The 20,281-nt window shown below is 39.5% G+C and overlaps 1 protein-coding gene across 1 annotated transcript in view; it reads left to right on the top strand.

The window, feature by feature from the left end:
- COL4A1 (collagen type IV alpha 1 chain) overlaps nucleotides 1-18,300 on the top strand; it is a 128,557-nt gene extending 110,257 nt beyond the window's left edge. The window contains exons 44-52 of the mRNA XM_054815022.1: nucleotides 3,019-3,091; nucleotides 3,764-3,835; nucleotides 5,788-5,916; nucleotides 7,304-7,402; nucleotides 7,556-7,768; nucleotides 9,250-9,427; nucleotides 12,232-12,346; nucleotides 13,378-13,550; nucleotides 15,260-18,300. Of these exons, the coding sequence (XP_054670997.1) occupies nucleotides 3,019-3,091; nucleotides 3,764-3,835; nucleotides 5,788-5,916; nucleotides 7,304-7,402; nucleotides 7,556-7,768; nucleotides 9,250-9,427; nucleotides 12,232-12,346; nucleotides 13,378-13,550; nucleotides 15,260-15,341 (1,134 nt within the window). The 3' untranslated portion in view covers nucleotides 15,342-18,300. The remainder of the gene's footprint in view (nucleotides 1-3,018; nucleotides 3,092-3,763; nucleotides 3,836-5,787; nucleotides 5,917-7,303; nucleotides 7,403-7,555; nucleotides 7,769-9,249; nucleotides 9,428-12,231; nucleotides 12,347-13,377; nucleotides 13,551-15,259) is intronic.
- The last annotated feature ends 1,981 nt before the right edge of the window (nucleotides 18,301-20,281 follow it).

The following is a 20,281-nucleotide window of genomic DNA, read 5'->3' on the forward strand; positions in this document are numbered from 1 at the left end:
TTACTTTCAGTATACTCCAGATTTGCTGAAAGCTGGTTCTTGTAATTAATGGATATATTAATCATAGATGTTTCTTGTTCAAAATAATGATACTTTATGCTCAAAGTGCCTTTGGACTCACTGCTGATGATGTAAAGTCAGTTTGAAAACATTTCAATTCTCTCCTTTTAAAGGCTGCCTACCAATAAGCCCCAGTGAGCTAATGAACTTATTAGAAATTTATAGATAGTGAGCGGTAACATACAACACCCAGAATATAATTTACAGTGTATTAACAGTACAGGATGGCTGCAGCACATCAATAAATCCTGCAAATGCATTAGCAGTTAAATTTAAAGGTTGCATATTTCACAATAAATTGCCTTCTGAAAATACCTGAACTGTTTGGTTTTGTTACGAAACCTTTCAAATAAAGTGCACTTTCAGTACTGTCAGTGATGAAATATAGCTGCTGATTTAGAAATACAAGCAGGCAATGCTATTAATACATTGTTGTCATACATTATTCATTTTCCCTGATCTAAAACAGTCCCTTTTCTGTATATTAGGGCGAATGAAATAAAATAGGACAGTCATCCAGAATAGTTGGTCTTCTATACTCTTTCTCTTTGAGTGTCTGCTGCCTTTTTCCACACTGAAATATATGCTGTATAGTTTAACTTTTCATTTCCTCTTTCCTACCAAGAAAATAATAATAACATTTATGGAAGAAGGAATAAGAAAGTAGGTAGGTATGACGCAACAATTCCTAGTGTACAAAAGGAAGGAAGACTCAGGAATAAGGTCCTGATGTGAAAAGCAGTATACTGATAGTGGACTTAAAAGGTCCACATTATTCTTGATAATGCAAAGATCTACTGCATCCTTTTCTGCATCCAAGAGTCACTTCACAAAGACAGTAAGGATTTGCTTCAGTGTTCTGGCACTAGATTTTGGCTATGCCTTTTTGTCTTTGAGACATACCTTACCATGCCATACCAGCTTTGAAGGCAGTAAATTTCAAAATAACATTCCAGTATGTTTTCCCTATTTTAAGAATTTGCAGTACTCTGCAGAGAGCTAAATTTCTATACCCCAGGAAATTCTAAAGCTTTTCACAGGTTGATATTCCAGTCCAAAACTGTTTATCAAGAATGGGAAGTGCCAAAGGATTTTGATTCCATGCCTCCAACCAGAAGAAAATGTTTTACTATCCTTGAGCCACAATACATAGCATTCGGTTGTTAACTCAGTGCGAGATGCTCCACTGAGAGTTACTTCCTCTGGTGATACATACTAAGATGGGTTTCTAATGTCTTGATCCTCTCCAGTGTGACAGGCTTCTGCCCTGATTACAGCTCAATTGCACATACAGGTCTCCAGGTACATGGCAACCTTTATCAGAAAGGAGATTTTGTTACAACATAGGTGACACAGCCTGTCCAAAAATCCCATCCAAAAAAATTGAATGCAGAGATCAGACCATGAAATACAAATCCTATGGGGTTTTCTGTGCATTTTAACATTGAAATGAGACATTTTCATCATTTTCACAAACTGAAATAATTTTGTTTTGTTTGGAACAGATCCAAAACAAAATGTTGTTTGCCAAGCTATATCTGATGGGGAAAAAAAAAAAAGCTTAAGAAACTGCATACTGTTGTGGAAGAAGTATTTTGATGGAAAACTTCCAATAAACTTCTCTTATAAATAATTCCATTTTATAATTATAACTGAAAAAAACCTATTTTAGTGAGATTATCTGACTCATGACTCTCTTCTGAATGAATGTTAGCCCTCCTGTTTTGTGCTACAGAAGTTCACATGTTATGATACAAAGAGAGGGCCTTTTCTTTAAACAATCTTGCATACTGTGACTATGTGACTGAAGGAAACCAGGGAATCTTACTTCATTAATACTTCCCTTACCACTCCGAGGGTGCCATTTCTTTTATTTAACTTTGGAAGTCTCACCGTTGACATCCATTTTTAAGCTAGTCATCTCTTCTCCCTTTATAGTTAGTGGAAAGAATTAGAGGTTTGTAGGGAGCCATTCTTCTCACTTTAATGTAAACATCTAACTTACATCAAATGAAAAATCACTCCTCTATGTGTCTATTCTATTGCTCTCCAAATACAATGAGAGGAATCCTACCATTGGTATTGTTTTTCATTGAGTACTCAGTTCACACCTCCAACCTCTGATTGGTAAGTTACTTAGCAAAGGGATTTTGTTTCTTTCCTCCACCCGTGTTCCCCATTTTATTATACAGGGGACTATCACTGCCCTATAGCTTCAGCCCGGTAGAAATTCTAAACTATACTTACAAGCTTTTTGCTAAAGATCTGCAAAAGACAAAAGAAGAAAAGGAAATTGGCAGTCATTTAAATGACTATTTCCAGTCTCTTTTGAAATATGGGCTTGGTTTTCCTTGAAGTGAGGCTACAATGAACTTGTTAGCATTAATTTCACAGGAGCAGTTTATAATAGCGAAGGCAGTAGGAGTTCGCATTGTGTTTGAAGTGTTTAAGTCCTTAGAGTATATTAGCCCTGCTGAAAAGTAAAAATCTTCAGCGGATTATAAGTTGTTGAGCACATTTAATTTCATTCCACATGTGAATGTAGAAGTTTTCAAGTCTGCTGTGGTCTAGAATTACCCCATTTAATTATCTAACTAGCAACTGCCTGCTGGGGCTGCACCAAAATGAGTTTTTGCTGAGATTTGTGCTTACTGTTGTTTTTCATAACAATATGTTCTATGGTTGAGAACCTTTTTATTAGCTATACTGTTAGTGAGACCATATTCTGATCTAGCAACTTTGTAAGGCAAAAAATAGTTCAGTAAGAACAAGGTGTCATGCTTGTTCCTATAGGAGAAGATTCTCATCTAATCATGATAGACAATAACCATTCCTTAAACTTAGTGGCTTTTCTGTCATATTAATTTTTTTTCATAGGTTTCCAAAAATTCACAGCCTATTTGAGAGTTATATCATAATAATTTAGGATAACTATACTTCACATTTTCTTTTATACAGGGTAGTCCTGGTTTACCAGGAGATATTGGTCAAAAGGGTGATCTGGGACCTCCAGGAGTTCCAGGCGTTCCAGGTGAGAAGAAAATTTACTATATTCCTAAAAAGCATGCAAAGATGTCTCTTTCATATCCTTCCTCTCTCAAAAAAAGTGCTCAAAGAATGTTGACTCTGTGTTACAAATTATTGAAACAAGACATTGAAAGCTGCATCAAAAAGCATACAAGAACATTGAGATTTTTCTCAAGGTTTTTTTGCCTTTTGCCTGTTGTCTTGCTTTGCCAATTTTAAGCGTGCACTTGCTTTAAAAGGTGGATGTAAAATCAATTGTTTAGACATTACCGGTCAAGAATCCTCAAGATTTTCTTGAGAATTGGAGAGGGAAATGTTACAGCTATATTTGTGGAAACATGGGCTCAGTATGTCTCCACTGTTGACTGTGTTGCTGCAACTGTCACCATCATACACATGAAAGCACTGTGTGTATAAAAAAAATGCAGTTATTAATAGAAAAAAATTCTTTTAATTTAGAGAAATTTATTAATTAAAGTAAGAGAAATTTCAGTCATCATTTCTTTGGTAACAGTGCTGCTGTTTGTATCTTGCTCTTGCAAACAGTTAAAAAGTACTTGTGTGAATAAAGTCATGGCCCTCACATGATCTTGGGGTTGTACATGATTATTCTGCACATATCCTTCCAACTCAAGAAATTATTGAATCTTCATATAAATATTTCCTTTGACTTCAGGTCCGAAAGGATCTCCTGGCTTCCCAGGCCTTAAGGGTGAACGAGGTGACCAAGGTCTTCCTGGATCTAAAGGTATAATATAAAGACTTGCTTTTTTTCCCAGATGTTGTGGTTAAAATGATTATTTGTGACTAATCAATGGATATCTTCCTTCTCCTTTTATTCAGTGTAAAATGGTAGAATATGAAACCAGATATCATGGTATCAGCATCTGAATGGTCAGATTAGATTTAAGTATTGGGTAGAGAGTGAATGTATTTATTTCCTGCTCTGAAAAATCAATACTGAGGTTTTGTCATTTATTAGAATATTTAAATAGTGTCCTAAAACCATCGAATCATAGAATGGTTTGGATTGGAAGGAACCTTAAAGGTCCTCTAGTTCCAACCTCCCTGCCATGGGCAGGGACACCCTTCACTAGACCAGGTTGCCCAAAGCCCCATCCAACCTGGCCTTGAACACTTCCAGGGAGGGGGCATCCACAGCTTCTCTGGGCAACCTGTGCCAGTGTCTCACCAACTTCATCGTAAAAAATGTATTTCTTATATCTAATCTAAATCTACCCTCTTTCTGTTTAAAATCATTGCCCCTTGTCCTGTCACTCTAGACCCTGGTAAAAAGTCTCTCTCCATGTTTGGCTGGAGCCTTCTCTTCTCGGGGCTGAACAACTCCAACTCAGCTTTTCTTCATAGGAGAGGTGCTCCAGCCCTCTAATAATTTTCATGGCCCTTCTCTGGACCCGCACTATCTGGTCCATGTCTTTCTTGTACTGGGGCCCCCAGAGCTGGACACAGTACTCCAGGTGGGGCCTCATGAGAGCAGACTAGAGGGGTAGAATCACCTCCCTCCACATGCTGGCCACGCTTCTTTTCATGTAGCCCAGAATATGATTGACTTTCTGGGCTGCAAGCACACATTGCTGGCTCATATCCAATTTTTCATCTACCTGTATCCCCAACTCCTTCTCCTCAGGGCTGCTGTCAATCCATTCATCCCCCAGTCTGTACTGATATTGAGGATTGCCCCAACCCTGGTGCAGGACCTTGGTCTTGGCCTGTTTGAACTTCATGAGGTTCACATGGGCCCAATTCTTAAGCATGTCAAGGTCCCTATGGACAGCATCCCTTCCCTCTAGCGTATTAAGTACACCACTCAACTTGGTGTCATCTGCAAACTTGCAGAGGGAACTTCATGCAACCTAAGATCTGGACAGCTATTTCAGTCCTTGGGAGGTCTGTTTGGGTGGAGATGTCAGCACAGATAGGCTGCAGTGCTTCTGTTTGGGTTTTAGCCACAGCCTTGCTGTGGCAATGGTAGACACCATTTTCTTTCAGCAGGTCACATTCTCCTCATAGTTCTTAGAAAGAGAGTCCACTTAAATGGTAATGCTTTTGAAAGACGTCATCCTTCTAATTCTAATTCCCTGGAGACTTCAAGCTTCTGAGTAAGCTTGCACAGCCATCAGTTAGTTGGCGTGACCGTCGGGGCTGCAGCCTACACCTGCTGGTGAGCAGAGCAGGCAGCAGCCCGATAGCTGGCAGAGTGTGCAGCTCTTCTGAGCAAACTGCTGCTCAAACTGCCAGTGCCACCTTCAACAGGTGCCACTCCCTGTTTGCACACCCTAGTCTCAATGCTTCTGGTCAGAGCTACATCTGTGGGCCTGGTCTCTCCTGTCTGGTGGGAGATGGGAACGTAGGAGGTAGCGATAGGGTTTTCAGCAGGAGCACGTGCAGCTACTTAGGTGTTACCAGAGGCTTGTCAATGGCAGAGGCCCAGCCCACGCTGTTTCCCCCATTGTGCCTTGAACCCCGTTGTCTTCTGCCCTCAGTTAACTTTGGGTTTGGCTTCTCAACAGGTACGACTCTACTCAATGCACATACAAAGTCTTGGGCACATTGATATCTTGTAGGTATAGGTTCTGTCTATTCTCTGACTGCATAAATGGCAATACAAGGTAACATCGTTTTCTCACTTTTTTATTGTGCAATACCAAGCATGCTGATTTCCTTTGTTTACTTTGGCAGGTTTACAAGGCCCGCCAGGCCCGCCAGGTGCTTTTCAGCTTGTTAAAGGGGATCCCGGTTTACCTGGCCCTGTAGGACCAGTTGGTCTCAAAGGATTCCCGGGACTTCCAGGTCCCAAAGGACAGCAAGGTGAGAGTTTCTAACTTGCCAGTAGAAATATATCTTAAGTAATGTAAAAATAGACCAATGGTAGGCTAGACACGAGAAGATTTTTGGTATAGTATTATCCGGCTTTTTATAAGCGACTTAAATTGTGTCAGTGATGAAGAGGAGATTCCTTCTTTTTGAAGCTCATCCAAAGGAGTCCCAGAAGCAGATGCCTTCCTAGTCATTTTTTGTAGGCTCTCACTCTGCAGTCAACACATCAGTATCTGAGATCAGCAGTAAACAGAATGACTTGCAATGCACTGCTTATCCTTTCCTCAGAATGTATGTCTTGGGTTGTCTTCTGTTGTATCCAAACTTAATTACTGTGTGTCTCCGGAAAGACAAGTACGAGAAAAAACACCTTGATCTTGGATGTTCCATAGGCCTAGATTTCATCTCTTAGACCAGACATTGCAATTTTTATAAAGAAAAGGTGAACTGCAAAAATTAAACACATTAGATAATAAGAGAATGGAGCAAAAGGTAAGATGAAATGCTGGCACAAGGACACATGTCCTTCAGAACGTCTCTGAGTGGGAGCTCAGAGGTGTTCTTAAGCTGTTAAGATTCTAAGGGAAAGCTTTGTTCCTGATTGTTTTATGAGAAGATGATGGGGAGTTATGGTGGAATATAATGAATATCTTCTTTCTATTTAATATAATAGATATGGAAGTTTGCTCTTGAAGGTGGGGTTACAACTCTGCAACTGCTGTCCATTGGGAAAATAGCTATGAAGTAATCTCAGTGACTGAACACAGCATGGGTTTGCTTGTATGGGATCTGCCGCTGTTGTCTAGTTTAATACAGGAACACAATACTGCTTTTTGAGTGATCAGGAAAAGGACAGCTGGGACTATCCAAAGCTTCTGATGTGCCACAGAAATATTGGTGTGGCACTGATGGTGTTAAATTCTTTTTCCCAAAGTCAGAGTTGCCGAGTTTATGTAGGACTCGAAGCACCTAGAAATCAATAAAGCGAAGACATAATATATGTCTGAACATCTGTTTGGGAAGAAGCAGAGAGACTACTGCTTTTCCCACTGTTCATGACCCTACTTTTTTATGGTCTCTTTTTGATTGAGTCGTATGATAAGCAGAGAGGGAAGAGACTGCTGCCCTTCCTTTTCATACTCCAAGCAAATGCTAGTTATTTTAGAAGCACACTCTGTGCTTGCTTCTCTGTTCTTCTCTGTAATCACTTCACCTGCAGTAACCCACATACGTGCTCTAGATATTGACATATAGACACTGAATCTGCATGAGTTTAGTTTATGCAGAGGTGTGCCTGTGCCATATTGTATTAAAAGCCCAAAAGTCAGAACTAACATGAAGTAATATCCAGTAATAACTATTCCTTGTTTTTCAACAGGGGTGACAGGACCTTCAGGTGTACCTGGACCACCTGGTAGTCCAGGGTTTGATGGTAAACCTGGGCAAAAAGGAGAAGTTGGTCCTTATGGTCCCCCGGGTAAGCCCATGAGTTCTTCAAAGAAAATTCTATGATTCCTTCATAGAAAAATAACATAGGAGATTAGGTGTGAATGTATCTAATCACAGTTCTTTAGTTATCTAGCAGGGTACTGCTGTCTGTAGAGATAAAAGGAGACTCTCTGTATTGCAGGGCCCAGAGGATTCCCTGGTCCACCTGGCCCTGAAGGTTTGCCTGGAGCTATGGGCCCACCGGGTGCACCATCTGTTGCTCATGGCTTCCTTGTTACCAGACACAGTCAAACCACTGAAGAACCATCGTGTCCATTTGGAACAAGGCTGATTTACCATGGCTACTCCTTGCTCTATGTACAAGGCAATGAAAGAGCACACGGCCAAGATCTGGGTAAGTACAGACCAAATTAAAATTCAATTAGAATTCATTACAAACCAAATGTTTCTTTCATTTGTAGAACTGTATTGAACAAACCTGTGCAATTTTTCTTGACTAGCTGGTTCTTTATTGTGCCTTCTAGGCTGGTACAAATAATGGTTTGATGTATAGTCAGTTTATTTAAGAAAGCCTTTGACATGGTCATCCATAGTATCCTTGTAGTCAAATTAGTGGGAGATGGGCTGGCTAAGTAGATGATGAGTGGAAAATTGGTGGGTCCGTGAGGCTCTGAGGTATGTGATCAGATATGAGTAGTGGTTGTTGATTAGTGATATCCCTAAGGAATTAGTACTGGGCCAATACTGTTTAATGAATTTATTAATGACTTGGGTGATGGGATAGAGTGCACTCTCAGCATGTTTGTGGGTAATGCCGGATTGGGAGGAATGGTTGATTCCCTTGTGGACACAACTGTCATTCAGAGGGACCTGACCAAGCTGGAGAAAAGGGCTAAGAAGAACCTCGAGAAGTTCAGTAAAGGCAAATGCAGTGGGGTACACCTAGAATGAAATAACCTCGTGCAACAGAACAGACTGGGGACTGGCTGCTATTGCCAGTGGCAGCAGTACAGACTGCTAGAAAGCTGCTTTGCCAAAAAGGACCTGGGAGTCCTGGTGAGCAGCACTGAACATGAGTTAGCCGTGTGCTTTTGCAACAACTACTCCATTCCCAACTACCCAGCCTACTGGGCTCTGTTGGCAAAAGTGCAACCAGCAGATGGAGGGAAGTGGTTCTTACCTTCTGTCTGGCAGTTGTGAGACCACAGCTGGTATATTGTGCCTAGACTTGGGCCTCCCAGAACAAGGAAGACGTGGATATACCACAGTGAATATAACAGCTAGCTACTAAGATGAGTAATGGGGTCTGGACAGTCTGATGGAACTAGGTTTGCTAAGCCTTAACGGAAATTTAGGGGGAGGTCTTTATTGCTGTCTACAGCTGTCTACAGGGAGGGTAGAGAAGATGGAGCCAAACTCTTCTCAGAGAGGCTCAGTGACAGAAGAAGCAATGGACACAAGTATGAGATATATTCCAGTGAAACATAAAGGAAAGCTTTTCTATCATGCTGATGCTCAAACACTGGAATGGGACCCCAGAGAGGTTGTTGAATCTCTGCCTTTGGAGATACTCAAAACTCAACTGTCCATGGACCCAAGGAACCTGATCCAACTGGCAGGGCGTTAGGATAGATGACCTCTAGAGGTCTATTCCAGCCTAAGTTATTCCATAATTCTACAGGCAAGACTGGGCTACTCCTTGCCTTGCCTTGTTCCTTCCTTCTGGAGTTAAGAGAAGTCACTTCCTCTGAGAGAACTGTGCCCTCCAGAGCAAATGTCGTCTGCTATTTAGCTTTTCCTAGAAATATTTGTTTGGCAGTTGGCAATGATTTAATAAAAATGGGTTAACAAGTAATCTTTCACTTAACATTTCAGGCACGGCAGGAAGCTGTCTTCGTAAATTTAGTACCATGCCTTTCTTATTCTGCAATATCAACAACGTATGTAACTTTGCATCAAGGAATGACTATTCCTACTGGCTGTCCACTCCTGAACCCATGCCAATGAGTATGGCTCCTATCACTGGTGATAATATCAGACCATTCATCAGCAGGTACGGTTTCAGTTCTGCTGTGTTTGTAAAATGAAGAAGCCTGTGAGAAGTGCATATGGTACTTGATTTTTTTTTAAAAGGCTTTTAATCTGTATATTTCTATTTCCTGCCTTTAAATTTAAAGTTTGAGTTCCTTTGATGAAATGTTTCAAAGTGTGCATGTTTTCAGTTTAGACTTTGATCAAAAATAAATGTATTTTTGGGGAAACCCAAACAAATAGATTAGTCTATGTTGAGTCTAACTGAAATGAAAAAATTTACTTTGAAATGATGTTTTGCAAAAGCTATGAAGTACTTTGAAGGAGAAAAAGTTTTGAATTTATTCACAATTCTTGTCCAAAACAATTCTTTTTTTTTTTTTTTTGACTAGCCATAGGTAGAAGCTTTTTAGGGCTCAATTTCCTTTTGTTTGAAAATGGTAGCAATATTTATTGTACAGTAGACTGCCAGGTTTCTTCCATTGTTCTGGACATACTGCTTGAGTACAGCTATTATTGTCTGAATTAAAGGAAACAGTTGCAAAATCAATCATCTATTTTTTAACTCCAGATTCTCATCGAGCATAAAGTGTGGCACTTATATCAGACATAACAGTTCTGCATCAATCCAACATGTTGCACTTTTGATCCATTTTAAATTTTTAGGCCACTAGGAAAAACTATGTTGTCATAATATTCCCAGTGCTGAAGCAGAGGTGTGAGCAAGACTGTGGTTAGCTGTACCATTGTCATGAGATACAAATCTGGCAAAGAAGTCTCCAACTTATATCTTAAATGATAATCATTAGATATAGGCATTACTATGACTCCCATCATGGCTTCTAATCTGTATCAGCTCTTGCTGATCCCTCTCCCTGCCATATAAAGTGAATGGGAGTGGAGATTGCTGTTATTGTTTTCTCGGATCTGTATATACCATCCAAGAGAAAGGACACTTCAAATCATCAGTCTTGACATCTTGGTATGTTCAAAAAACTATTTGGCTCTACTGCAAAACGTCTGACATTTATTTTGCATAATAGAATCCATCTTGTGTCTGCACTTGTACTCTGTACTCTGTTTTTGGTTTAGTGCCTTAGAAATTGGTATGCCTTGAAAATGAGTGGGCAGACTGAGGGCAAGGTTCTCAAGAGAGACTATAGGTTTTGTTGGTCTTACTTTTTTGGTTGTTCATTGGATGTGAATGGAAGGGGCTTGACTTTCAGAAAAAATCAAATGACCGACCTCTGCAATTCATATTCCTTTTATGCCATCCCTGATCAAGCACCCAAAATAACCTTTAATAATCATTTTTGAAACTCTCGCTTAAGGGGGTACCCACCAACATATTGCCTTATCTTATGCATATAGAGTAGCTTTTGCACCATAAAAATGTGTATGTGTGTATATATGTATGTATATGTGTGCATGTGTGTATATATATGTTTTTCTCCTTTTAGCCATAGTAGAGAGTGAGATAATTGTAATCACATTTTTTAAACCAGCAAGGAATCTGAGAAGACTATTCTTTCAATTTATTTTGTAAGTTGAGGCTTTTAAACCAACAGTTTCCCTGTCCAAAAGTTGGAAAGGTGTAGAAGTGTCACTTGCTGCCTTTGGTCATTGGACTTCTTTTCATGTAAGACCTTCCACCGAAATACCAGAAATCTCTTGAAGCAAAGCAGAGCTCCAAGAATAGAGGCAGCTTTACATTCTTCTTTTAACTTACTCTTTCATTGATGTGTTTCTTAAAATAACTGTCTTGCTTCTGCACTAAAGATGAAGGCAGTAGGTATGAAAGCAGACTTCACAAGTCAGAAATAGAAGGCTTTCATTCTGAATTCCTTTGCTTCTGTGCATTTTCCAGAATCCAACTTAATCCATTTTGCACTTGATTCTTTTCACCGCTCTGATAACAGGAATCAGACTGTTTAGTTCTAAGTATCTGTTTTGAATCGTTTTCATCATTGCTAACTGCAGTAGCCAATTTAGGAGTTGTACAAGAGAAAATGGATTATATCTACAAAATTGCTTATTACCAGCTCACCTATTAAAATTTCTGGCCCAACTCACATTTTTGTATGACTCTCCTGTGAAGGCATGGTTGGTCATTGGATTATTCAGTAACCTAGTAGTTCTGAGACACAATAAATTTATCTAAAGTAAAAGAACTAGTGCTGCATAGCTTTCTGAAGAGTTGCTTTCAAGTTCATTGTTCAAGGTACTTTGCTAGAAATGTTTTACTGGAGATAAGGACCACAAATGTAAATAAAAGCCACTTTCAAGGAAAATGCATGGGGAAGAGTCTGCATTAGATTAGATTAGCAGTGATTACCTTTGTAAGATGGTTTCCAGAGAGGTGGCTTTCTCTCTGGAAGTCACTCAGGGCTATGTTTAGGATGATGAATTGCTGTTACTTGTCTCTGATCACAGAAGCCACTTTTAAGTGATACTTGCTGAGTTACAATGTTTGGCTGTTTGCCTCTCATGTTCATGACATTGAGCACTTTTAGAAACTACAGTACAAATGAGACTAGAGAAAGACAAATATATTTAAATATTCAGATAAGAGATCTCTTGCTCTTTGCTCATAGGAAGGCTAATAGGAATAAGACTTTAATAGTTAAGCTGTCCCTAAGTAAATGAGAAAGAAAGAAGGAAAGAAAAAAAAGAACCAATTGGAAAGGAAAAAATTTCATTTTCCTTTTGGTTTTGAAGGTGACAACATTTCCTAATTCAAGATTCCTTAAAGAAAGTAACTTCTGAAAAAAGAAAAAGTATTAATCCTCAAGTGCATGTAGCTCATTCATGTCTTGGTCTTTCTAGATGCTCTGTGTGTGAAGCTCCTGCTATGGTAATAGCAGTTCACAGTCAAACAATTCAAATCCCACCATGTCCTGAAGGCTGGAGTTCACTTTGGATTGGTTACTCCTTTGTCATGGTAAGTGCACTGGGGCATACTCTGAGGCGAGAAAATCGTTTGTTTCAGGCCTTTGATCTGCACTCCTGCTGGGAAAGTTATTATCTGACTATGTCACTTCAGGTCTTAGGAGGGCACTAGACCTCTACCCTTTCTGGTGACTTTAAAAAGATTTTCGCTAATTACTAAATGAGAATAATGCAAAAGTAATTAGTTGTTCACTTTTCGGGAGGTACACATAGCTTGCTGTCTTGTTTGCAGCTCCAGCACAGGATCCAAGTGCTGAGTAAATGAGGAAATAAGCATAATTTTCCATTGTCCTTCTACATCTATGCTGCAGTAGCTTCCTAGAGTGGTAGCGTATCAGTGCCTTTCTTCTTCTCATTTTTTTGATGAATAAGCCTTCAGTTTTCAAATGGCATTTTTGACCTTTTATCCAGTTTCTTCAGCTGTATTTATACTAGTAAAATAAATGGGGCCAAGGAGTGGCCTTGAAGAGCCACTCTGTAGTCCTCCACAGTGGTTAGTAGTTAGCACGCTTCCTGTCATGCTCAGAGCTTTTATCAACAGCCGCTCTCCCAGGCAAGGTCTGGGCATGGTCTGAGAACCAGCATGGATCCAGAGCTGTTAGCACTCGGCAGTGGGAGAGAGGCCACTGTGACATGGGGCAGGAGTTGGGTTAAGCTACTCAGATATAAACCATACCAGTCTATTTGCCTTCTGGGCCAGAGAGCTGGCCCTGGCCTGTTGTTAGCATAGAGATAGCTTGGGTCTTACCGTCAGTCCTGAAGGATTTCTGTGCATACTACTGCCCTGAAGTTGATGTTGCTGGTGTGTTGTGCTGCTGTTAAGTGAGAGAACCCAGTGCCACCTCTGGAGCCCTTCAGCTCCACTTTCTTGCTCCTCCTTGAACTGAGGGACCAAACAGCAGACGGACACAACAGAGGACAAGGAGAGGCATGTGAAGAAATACTTGTGCAAGACAGTTAATAGGTGTCGTAGCAGAAGAGGTAAAGAGTCCCTCTCTGACTGATGCTTTTGCATTTTTCTAGCACACCAGTGCTGGTGCGGAAGGTTCTGGCCAGGCCCTGGCGTCTCCTGGTTCCTGCCTAGAGGAGTTTCGCAGCGCTCCCTTCATTGAATGCCATGGCCGGGGCACCTGCAATTATTATGCGAATGCTTACAGCTTCTGGCTTGCCACTATAGAGAGGAATGAGATGTTCAAGTAAGTTCATGATTTATTTATTGGTATTTGAGACTCAGTCAAGCCTTGTCACTGAATAAGAGAAGTATTGTTTGAATATAATACATGGTTCAAGTATTGACTGTGCCCCAGCTTGGTTAGTATATGCAGTTAATGATTTTCATAACAAAAAGGGAAAAATTATAATAGCTTTTGGGGGAATTAATGAATATATCTTCCATTAGTGTTTACAATATGTCATTTGTACCTGGTATTTTGCTTTTCAGAATAATCTAACAATGGTTACGTTTCCACTATGTTTGATTGTATTCACTGAGTCATAACTGGGATAAGCTGATGTACTGATTGAAATTAAGTTAGAATATAACATTCCTCCTCATGGATGCTAACACATAATAGAACCACTTGAAATTAGTGCAGGTGTTGAACTAAGTGAGCTGAACAATTATTTACCTTTCCCTAATGTTGGAGGAAGTATGTCTGAATAAAATGCATCTGAAGGTAGAGGCCTTAGGCATTTCTTCAGTCCTGCTGAGGTTCTAATTTCAGGAATTAAGTGGTAGTAGGCTTTGTTCTGGTCTCCTGCACATAATCATTTTTCAACACAATCTAATTTGTTCCATATGAATTTTACTAATATGTTAGCATATAGACCGGTTCCCAGGTTCACATAGCTTACCTGATTAGCAGGCATTCCTCTGGAGTGCAGGCAAGCGTCCTCTTCCACTGCAGGCCAGGCTGCCACTCCTGGTACCCTTCATCTGGTACCTTTCCTCTCTTAATGTCTTCTAGATCTGTCATTGCTCCTTAGACTGTCTCACTCGAAACAGGTTGTTTAGCCAGTTTTGACTGTTTGTCTATGAGATGGTTGTCAACTGAGTAGGTAGAAGAATTGAGCACCGGGACTGATTATCACTGGGGCTGTGATAATCTCATCAACCAGAAAAGCGACTACTGAAAGAGCCCATTTGCCAACCCTGGGGTAAGCACTGGCTCCCTAGGAAAGAGGAAAACTGTCAGAGGAACATTTAGAGGAGTCACCACTACACTTTGTATTCTTTGAGTCCTACCCAGAGACCTGTCAACTTCACACGCTTTTCTGGCTACAAACTGTATCTGAAATTCATAAAATAATCAGAGATCAGGGGACCTGCCCTACTATCATAATTCACAAATACTCGTTTCCTATAAACTCATAGTCCTTTTTCAAGAAAAGCGTTAAATGTAAGCACACTTTTATCTGAAAATGCTTTATAAGGAGTAACTCCTTATGATAGGTCAGATACTAAAGATTCTGGTTTGTCTTTCTATACGATACCACATAATTTCCTTTGCTGGCTTCTCATTTTTCTGTAAAGTCACAAGAGTTAGCAGAAACTCACAGTCAAATGTCTTTGGTTTCTTTGATGAAATTTTTTTTTACTGCCCAAATTCCAGCATATTTTCAAACTGCTGATTAACCAGGTAGTGTCTTCTAGTTAAGAAAATGTTCAGCCTCGTAACAGAACTGAATGCTGAAGTAACTGGAGGTGGATGACGTTTAAAACTAATCTTGTGATAGTTTGTGACCAAACTTGAAAGCGAATATGCACTGGAGAACTTAGGGACACCTTGATTCAGCCCAGCTTAAAGAGGCACTTCACTGCGTGCAAAGTTTGTCTTGTCAATTACAAACCTGAAAACTGTTTGTAACAACAGTTGTTAATGGATCTTTTATTTGTATTTGACAGGAAACCGACTCCCTCAACTTTGAAAGCAGGGGATCTGCGCTCAAACGTTAGCCGTTGTCAAGTCTGTATGAGAAAAACATAATGACTTTTGAATTTCAACTAATTACACACAATATGGTGCTATCCGTTTAACAGCAATGAAGCCTAGACATATATCATATGTACCTCATTGTTGTCCAATATGAAAACAGTAAAGTGCCTTTTAGGAACTTGCATAACTAACACACACTGCTTTACTGGCCCTGTCCTTGCTGAAGAAGAAAAGAGACAACAAAGATAAGCTTCAAATGTTGACATGCCAAATGGCACTTTTGATCAAAATACATGTATTTTTTATATAAATGCAATGCACTGATAGAATAAAAAGTCAGCATTTATCCAGAAAAAATGCAAAGGTGCTAGGAGGTATGCAGTTCTGCCTTATACTGTTTGACCCCCCTTTCTCATTCTTGTATTATATATTTAGATTCATTTTTCTTCCCCAGATAAGTTTGTTGTTACCGTTATCTCGGTGTCTCAAAATCCCAGACTGGGTATGTACTTATTGTTCCTGTACAAAGCAATACTAATGTAAAAAAGAGTTTTGGGATTACAGACTGTGGTTTAGCAACACGTAACCAACCATCTTTTCACAACATAGAGTGCCATCCTGCAAACCTTTGCTTCTGTTTGTAGTCTTTAGTGCTGTTGGTTTTAACGGGACTACATCTGGAAGAGATTGCCAAATTGATTTCCCAAATAGGCAAGTAAGTGTTTCTGCTATGTTGGTACTATGCAGCTTCTTTATGCAGTAGAACAAACTTTCCTGTGGAATAAAGAATGATCCAGCAATGGTCAAGAAAAAAATATATATAAATATTTTAGTAATTTATATAGATATCAACCATTAGGCAAATCAAGCTCTGAGTTTATAATTTCAAAAAGAAGCTTACAAAAGTTTTCTTCTTTCCAGTGTCATGAATTAGATGTTAAATGCCAAAGTATGATGTGAAATGTTCATTTTACATAGGCCATTTCCATGCTGAAGTTGCAGAGACTGAACCCAGGTTAATAGCTATTTGTGTTTATTATAGTAAATCCTGCTTTGAGCTTATAGTCTTTATTCTGTATTTAATATTTTTCAGGGTTTTAAACACTACTCACACACTGAATGACTTGATTTTGAAAAGTATAAGGCCTTAATTTTGTTAACGTTGTGCCAAAAAATTCTTCAAAGTGGCCTCAGAAATATTTCTAATGAATTTCTATGCAATGCCATTGTTTGAGCACATCTGTGTCCAAAAGTGTTGTATAGACTATTGCCATGCAAATACCAAAAGATTTTTGCAAATTTCAAGGCCTTTGTGTAATTTCTTACAAGTGTATTTCTTAAGAATTCAAGTTTGTAATAAAACTATTTGTGTAAAAAAAAAAAAAAGCAGAAGAAAAGAAGATGTTTTTAATAATTTGTTATTAGCATTCATTTACAGCAATGAATTAATTTTTAATAAGCCACCAATAAATGCACAAGCTTGATGCAATCCTAGATGATTTTTGTTTTGCACATCTTTCAGATGTACAAAGCATCTTCAAAAGGGGAAAACAAGAGACTGTATTGACACCTCTGTTGATACCTTGTAGGAACTGGTACTGATAGACAAAATATGGCTTATGCATATATTACTGAAATATCTTTGATGTGAACATGTTACAAAAATCTGCTGACTTCACCTTAGCTCATGGGAAGCAACCAGGTTATGCACATTTTTCACTCTTCCCTTTAATTTTTCATGCCCAAACCAGGACTGAATTATACAGGATAAAAATTAAAATATCTCATATAATTTTGCTTGTAACTGCGCAAGGTGAGTCTTGGCTCTGGTTGTCTGAAGAGGAAATGGGCCATGATATCTTCTTCCTTGGCAAAAGTACATAATTTGTTAATGTTTCATGTTGTTTTTTCCAAATTTGTGAAGAGGCTGCTGCTGCTGCTGTTCTGAACTCATTTTGACTTAAAACCCTTGAGGACATGGGCTGGCCAAAGGACTGAGAGCCCCTCGATAGAAATTGGACATTTCCTTTAGTGCTGATTCTTAACTGTTTTGACAGATGATCATTTTATTTATAAATGACCAGTCCTCACAAAAGTCCCTCACCAACCTGTAAAATACAAGCATCTGGTTATGTCTAATCAGCCTGACACAGGGTTTTCCAAAGTGCCACTTGTTATTCAGAAGATGAGGAGAAGACTACAGGGTGATTCCTTGTAGGAAGCATTAAGTGACCATTCAGCCTTTAACTCAGAGGATCCAAGCTGCTGCTCAGACTTTTTAATTGCACTCTGGAGCTTATCCCCTGGTCAGCTAGGGGTTTAATTTGCTTGGTTCGAATTGTCTCAGAACTGCCAGACAGTTGAAGTTATAAAGCCCTGCATGCATGTGTAAATCAAACCTGTGCATAAGAACACAATTTTGCTAGCGAAGGGACTACTCATTGCAGCCGGGTGTGTAGGGACCTGTGTTTTCTCAACTAGGAGCATGTTGGAAACAAGGTCCTTTGAAAATTTTCAAAACCTGTTTGAACTATAGTTTGATGTCTTATTTATCTAGTAGTAATTATTTATTCCATAACCTCCAGCTCGAAAAATGGCCTAGACTGTTGTCATGCTAAAGATGCTATTTCTGCTTAAGTCAGTGAGTAAACTTTTCGGTGGTTATTGAATACCAATCGGATCTACTGAAAATGTTGTGAATGCTAGATTTCGATGCCCTGGATGAGGAAGAGCCCATGCAGTAAAGCAGAGAAGAAGTGTGAAACACTTTCTTGCTTTCCAAACTCTGTAAGTGCCCCATATTCAATCATTTATGCCAGCATTGTTGCTACATTACAGTTCATTGTATGAACAGGCAACTGCAAACATCATTTCTTAAAACTGTCTTGCATAAGCTTAAATTTCGAGAGAAAGCTTTCCTAAAGAAGTACAGCCTGTTTTGTAGGCCTGTTTTTGAATGCAGTACTTGAAGAGTAACTTTCATGACCCGAATAAATACATTTCGAAAACAGCAGGTGGTGCCCTTGCTCTCTTTATGGTAAGATCGGTACTAACAGCTTTGCACTAACGAGTGCCTTGTACTCTAACCCGCTAAGATGTAAAGCAGCCTGACAGTTCTCTATTTTCCCAAGTCTCTGTCTCTGTTCTGACACGTTCTAGTCACCAGCAGTTTTCCTTCTGAAATAGGAACAGGGTAGTCTTCAGTAAAAACAAAAAAATTTTCTATACATAGACAAAATAAAAATAGAATATAATTAAATAATCCAATATATCCTTTGAAACAAATGATCTCTTAGCCTGTGTGTCTTTTCTGATAGATGTACATTCAGTTTATAATTATATCTGTTATCTTTTTCATAGTGGTAACTTCCTTGATGAAATACACTTTTTAGTATGAAACAGGACTCCTGAGAACAATATCCCCACACTGGGCTCCCTGAGAAGCAATTTTATTAAAGCCATACCTTTTTATGACCAAAATCGTAAAGCTGCGTGGCTTTTTGAGAATTCCTTTCCTACCTTTCATGTTTGACAAATCTTGAGTAACCCACACTAACTACACGAGGTCAAACACAAACGTGCAAAACACTGGGCCGGGCACATGGGTCCCAGAGCACCCAGTAAACCCAGTAAACAGAAAATACGGCACCTGGCACAAAGACAGACCCCTGGCAATTGGAAATCACAACTGTCGTGGCGTCTGCCTGTACCTCCTCCATCCCTCGCTCTAATGGTGGTGTCTGGCAGTGCCTGCGCTCAGGAGGAGTCCGCAGCGTTCTTCCTGCGGCTGCGTCAGACCTCCCTCTCTTTGCTCCTCACGTAGTGGCAGCGATGTGCTGCCCACTGCATTTCTACCTCTTCATGCACAGATGATCTGCACCTTCTGAATGAGATAACACAGTGAGAACGTGAGAGACCAGCGTCGATCCTTAAATGCATACATCAGGCTCAGGCTGATGCTGAGATCAGTGATGCTCTAGGATATAATTAATCGTTATTAAGAAAAGAGGTATCCAGTGGCCACATGGAAACATTCAGCCTCTCTGTTTTCAGACTGAGGTAAGAGTGTAGAGAGAAGGAAATCACTCCACCCATCCAGTAGTTATAATATAGTTTATTTAGTATGAACGTAATATTAATTGTGAACTTGCAATATTGAGGGTGTCTGTACAGCATCATTATAAATAAAAAAACAACATGCGAACTTACTTCTGTCACTAACAACTGAGCAAGAAGCACCACATGTTAATTGTGGAAGATGTACTAACAGTCAAAACACATTCAAAAGATAATTTCCCGGAAGTATATATTTTTTAAACAAGTCTCTTCCTTCAGAGTGTCAGAAGGAAATCCTTGCAAAAAATGCAAGGAGGGGCTGTGTGGTTTCGGTTATTTCTCTCTAGCCAACAATATGCTTGTTGTGTTGCCCGAGGCGTTAATACCTGTGGGAGGTTAAATCACTACTACTTCTCATGACCTCAGAAATGCTTCCTGTGGTAAAGATATCGCACCCAGCCAGGCTTACTGACACCCCCTTCTCTCTCCAGCTCCCACTGTAAGACGATGTTACTCTCTGCTGAATATTCTTGTATTTCAATGTTGGTTTCTAAAGAGATATTCCTTTGCAACTTCTCATTGTCTTCAGACCAAAGAGAACAGAGTGCTTCTTTTATGTAAGCAATCACAAGATTTACAAATGTCTGAATCTTTTCATTTTACATATGTTAGAGAGCTGCCTTCATTTTCCTCTGGCTATATGCAGTCAGCTATATTTATTATAATTGGCGTGCAGAGGACAGAATACTTGACAGAATGAAAGTTATAGATGGAACACGATCATTTGATGCTCTGTCAACTCCTGTCTTGCCTAAGAAAACATGTTACATTTCATGCAGAATTGTGGCAGGCTTCATTTGTCATCTCAGCTCCATGAAGTATGATTTACACTGTAGTAAATAAGCATGTAAAATGGCCTGGGCAGGGGAGAAGTC

The sequence above is a fragment of the Grus americana genome, chromosome 1 (genome assembly GCF_028858705.1).
Source record: "Grus americana isolate bGruAme1 chromosome 1, bGruAme1.mat, whole genome shotgun sequence".
NCBI classification, from domain to species: Eukaryota; Metazoa; Chordata; class Aves; order Gruiformes; family Gruidae; genus Grus; species Grus americana.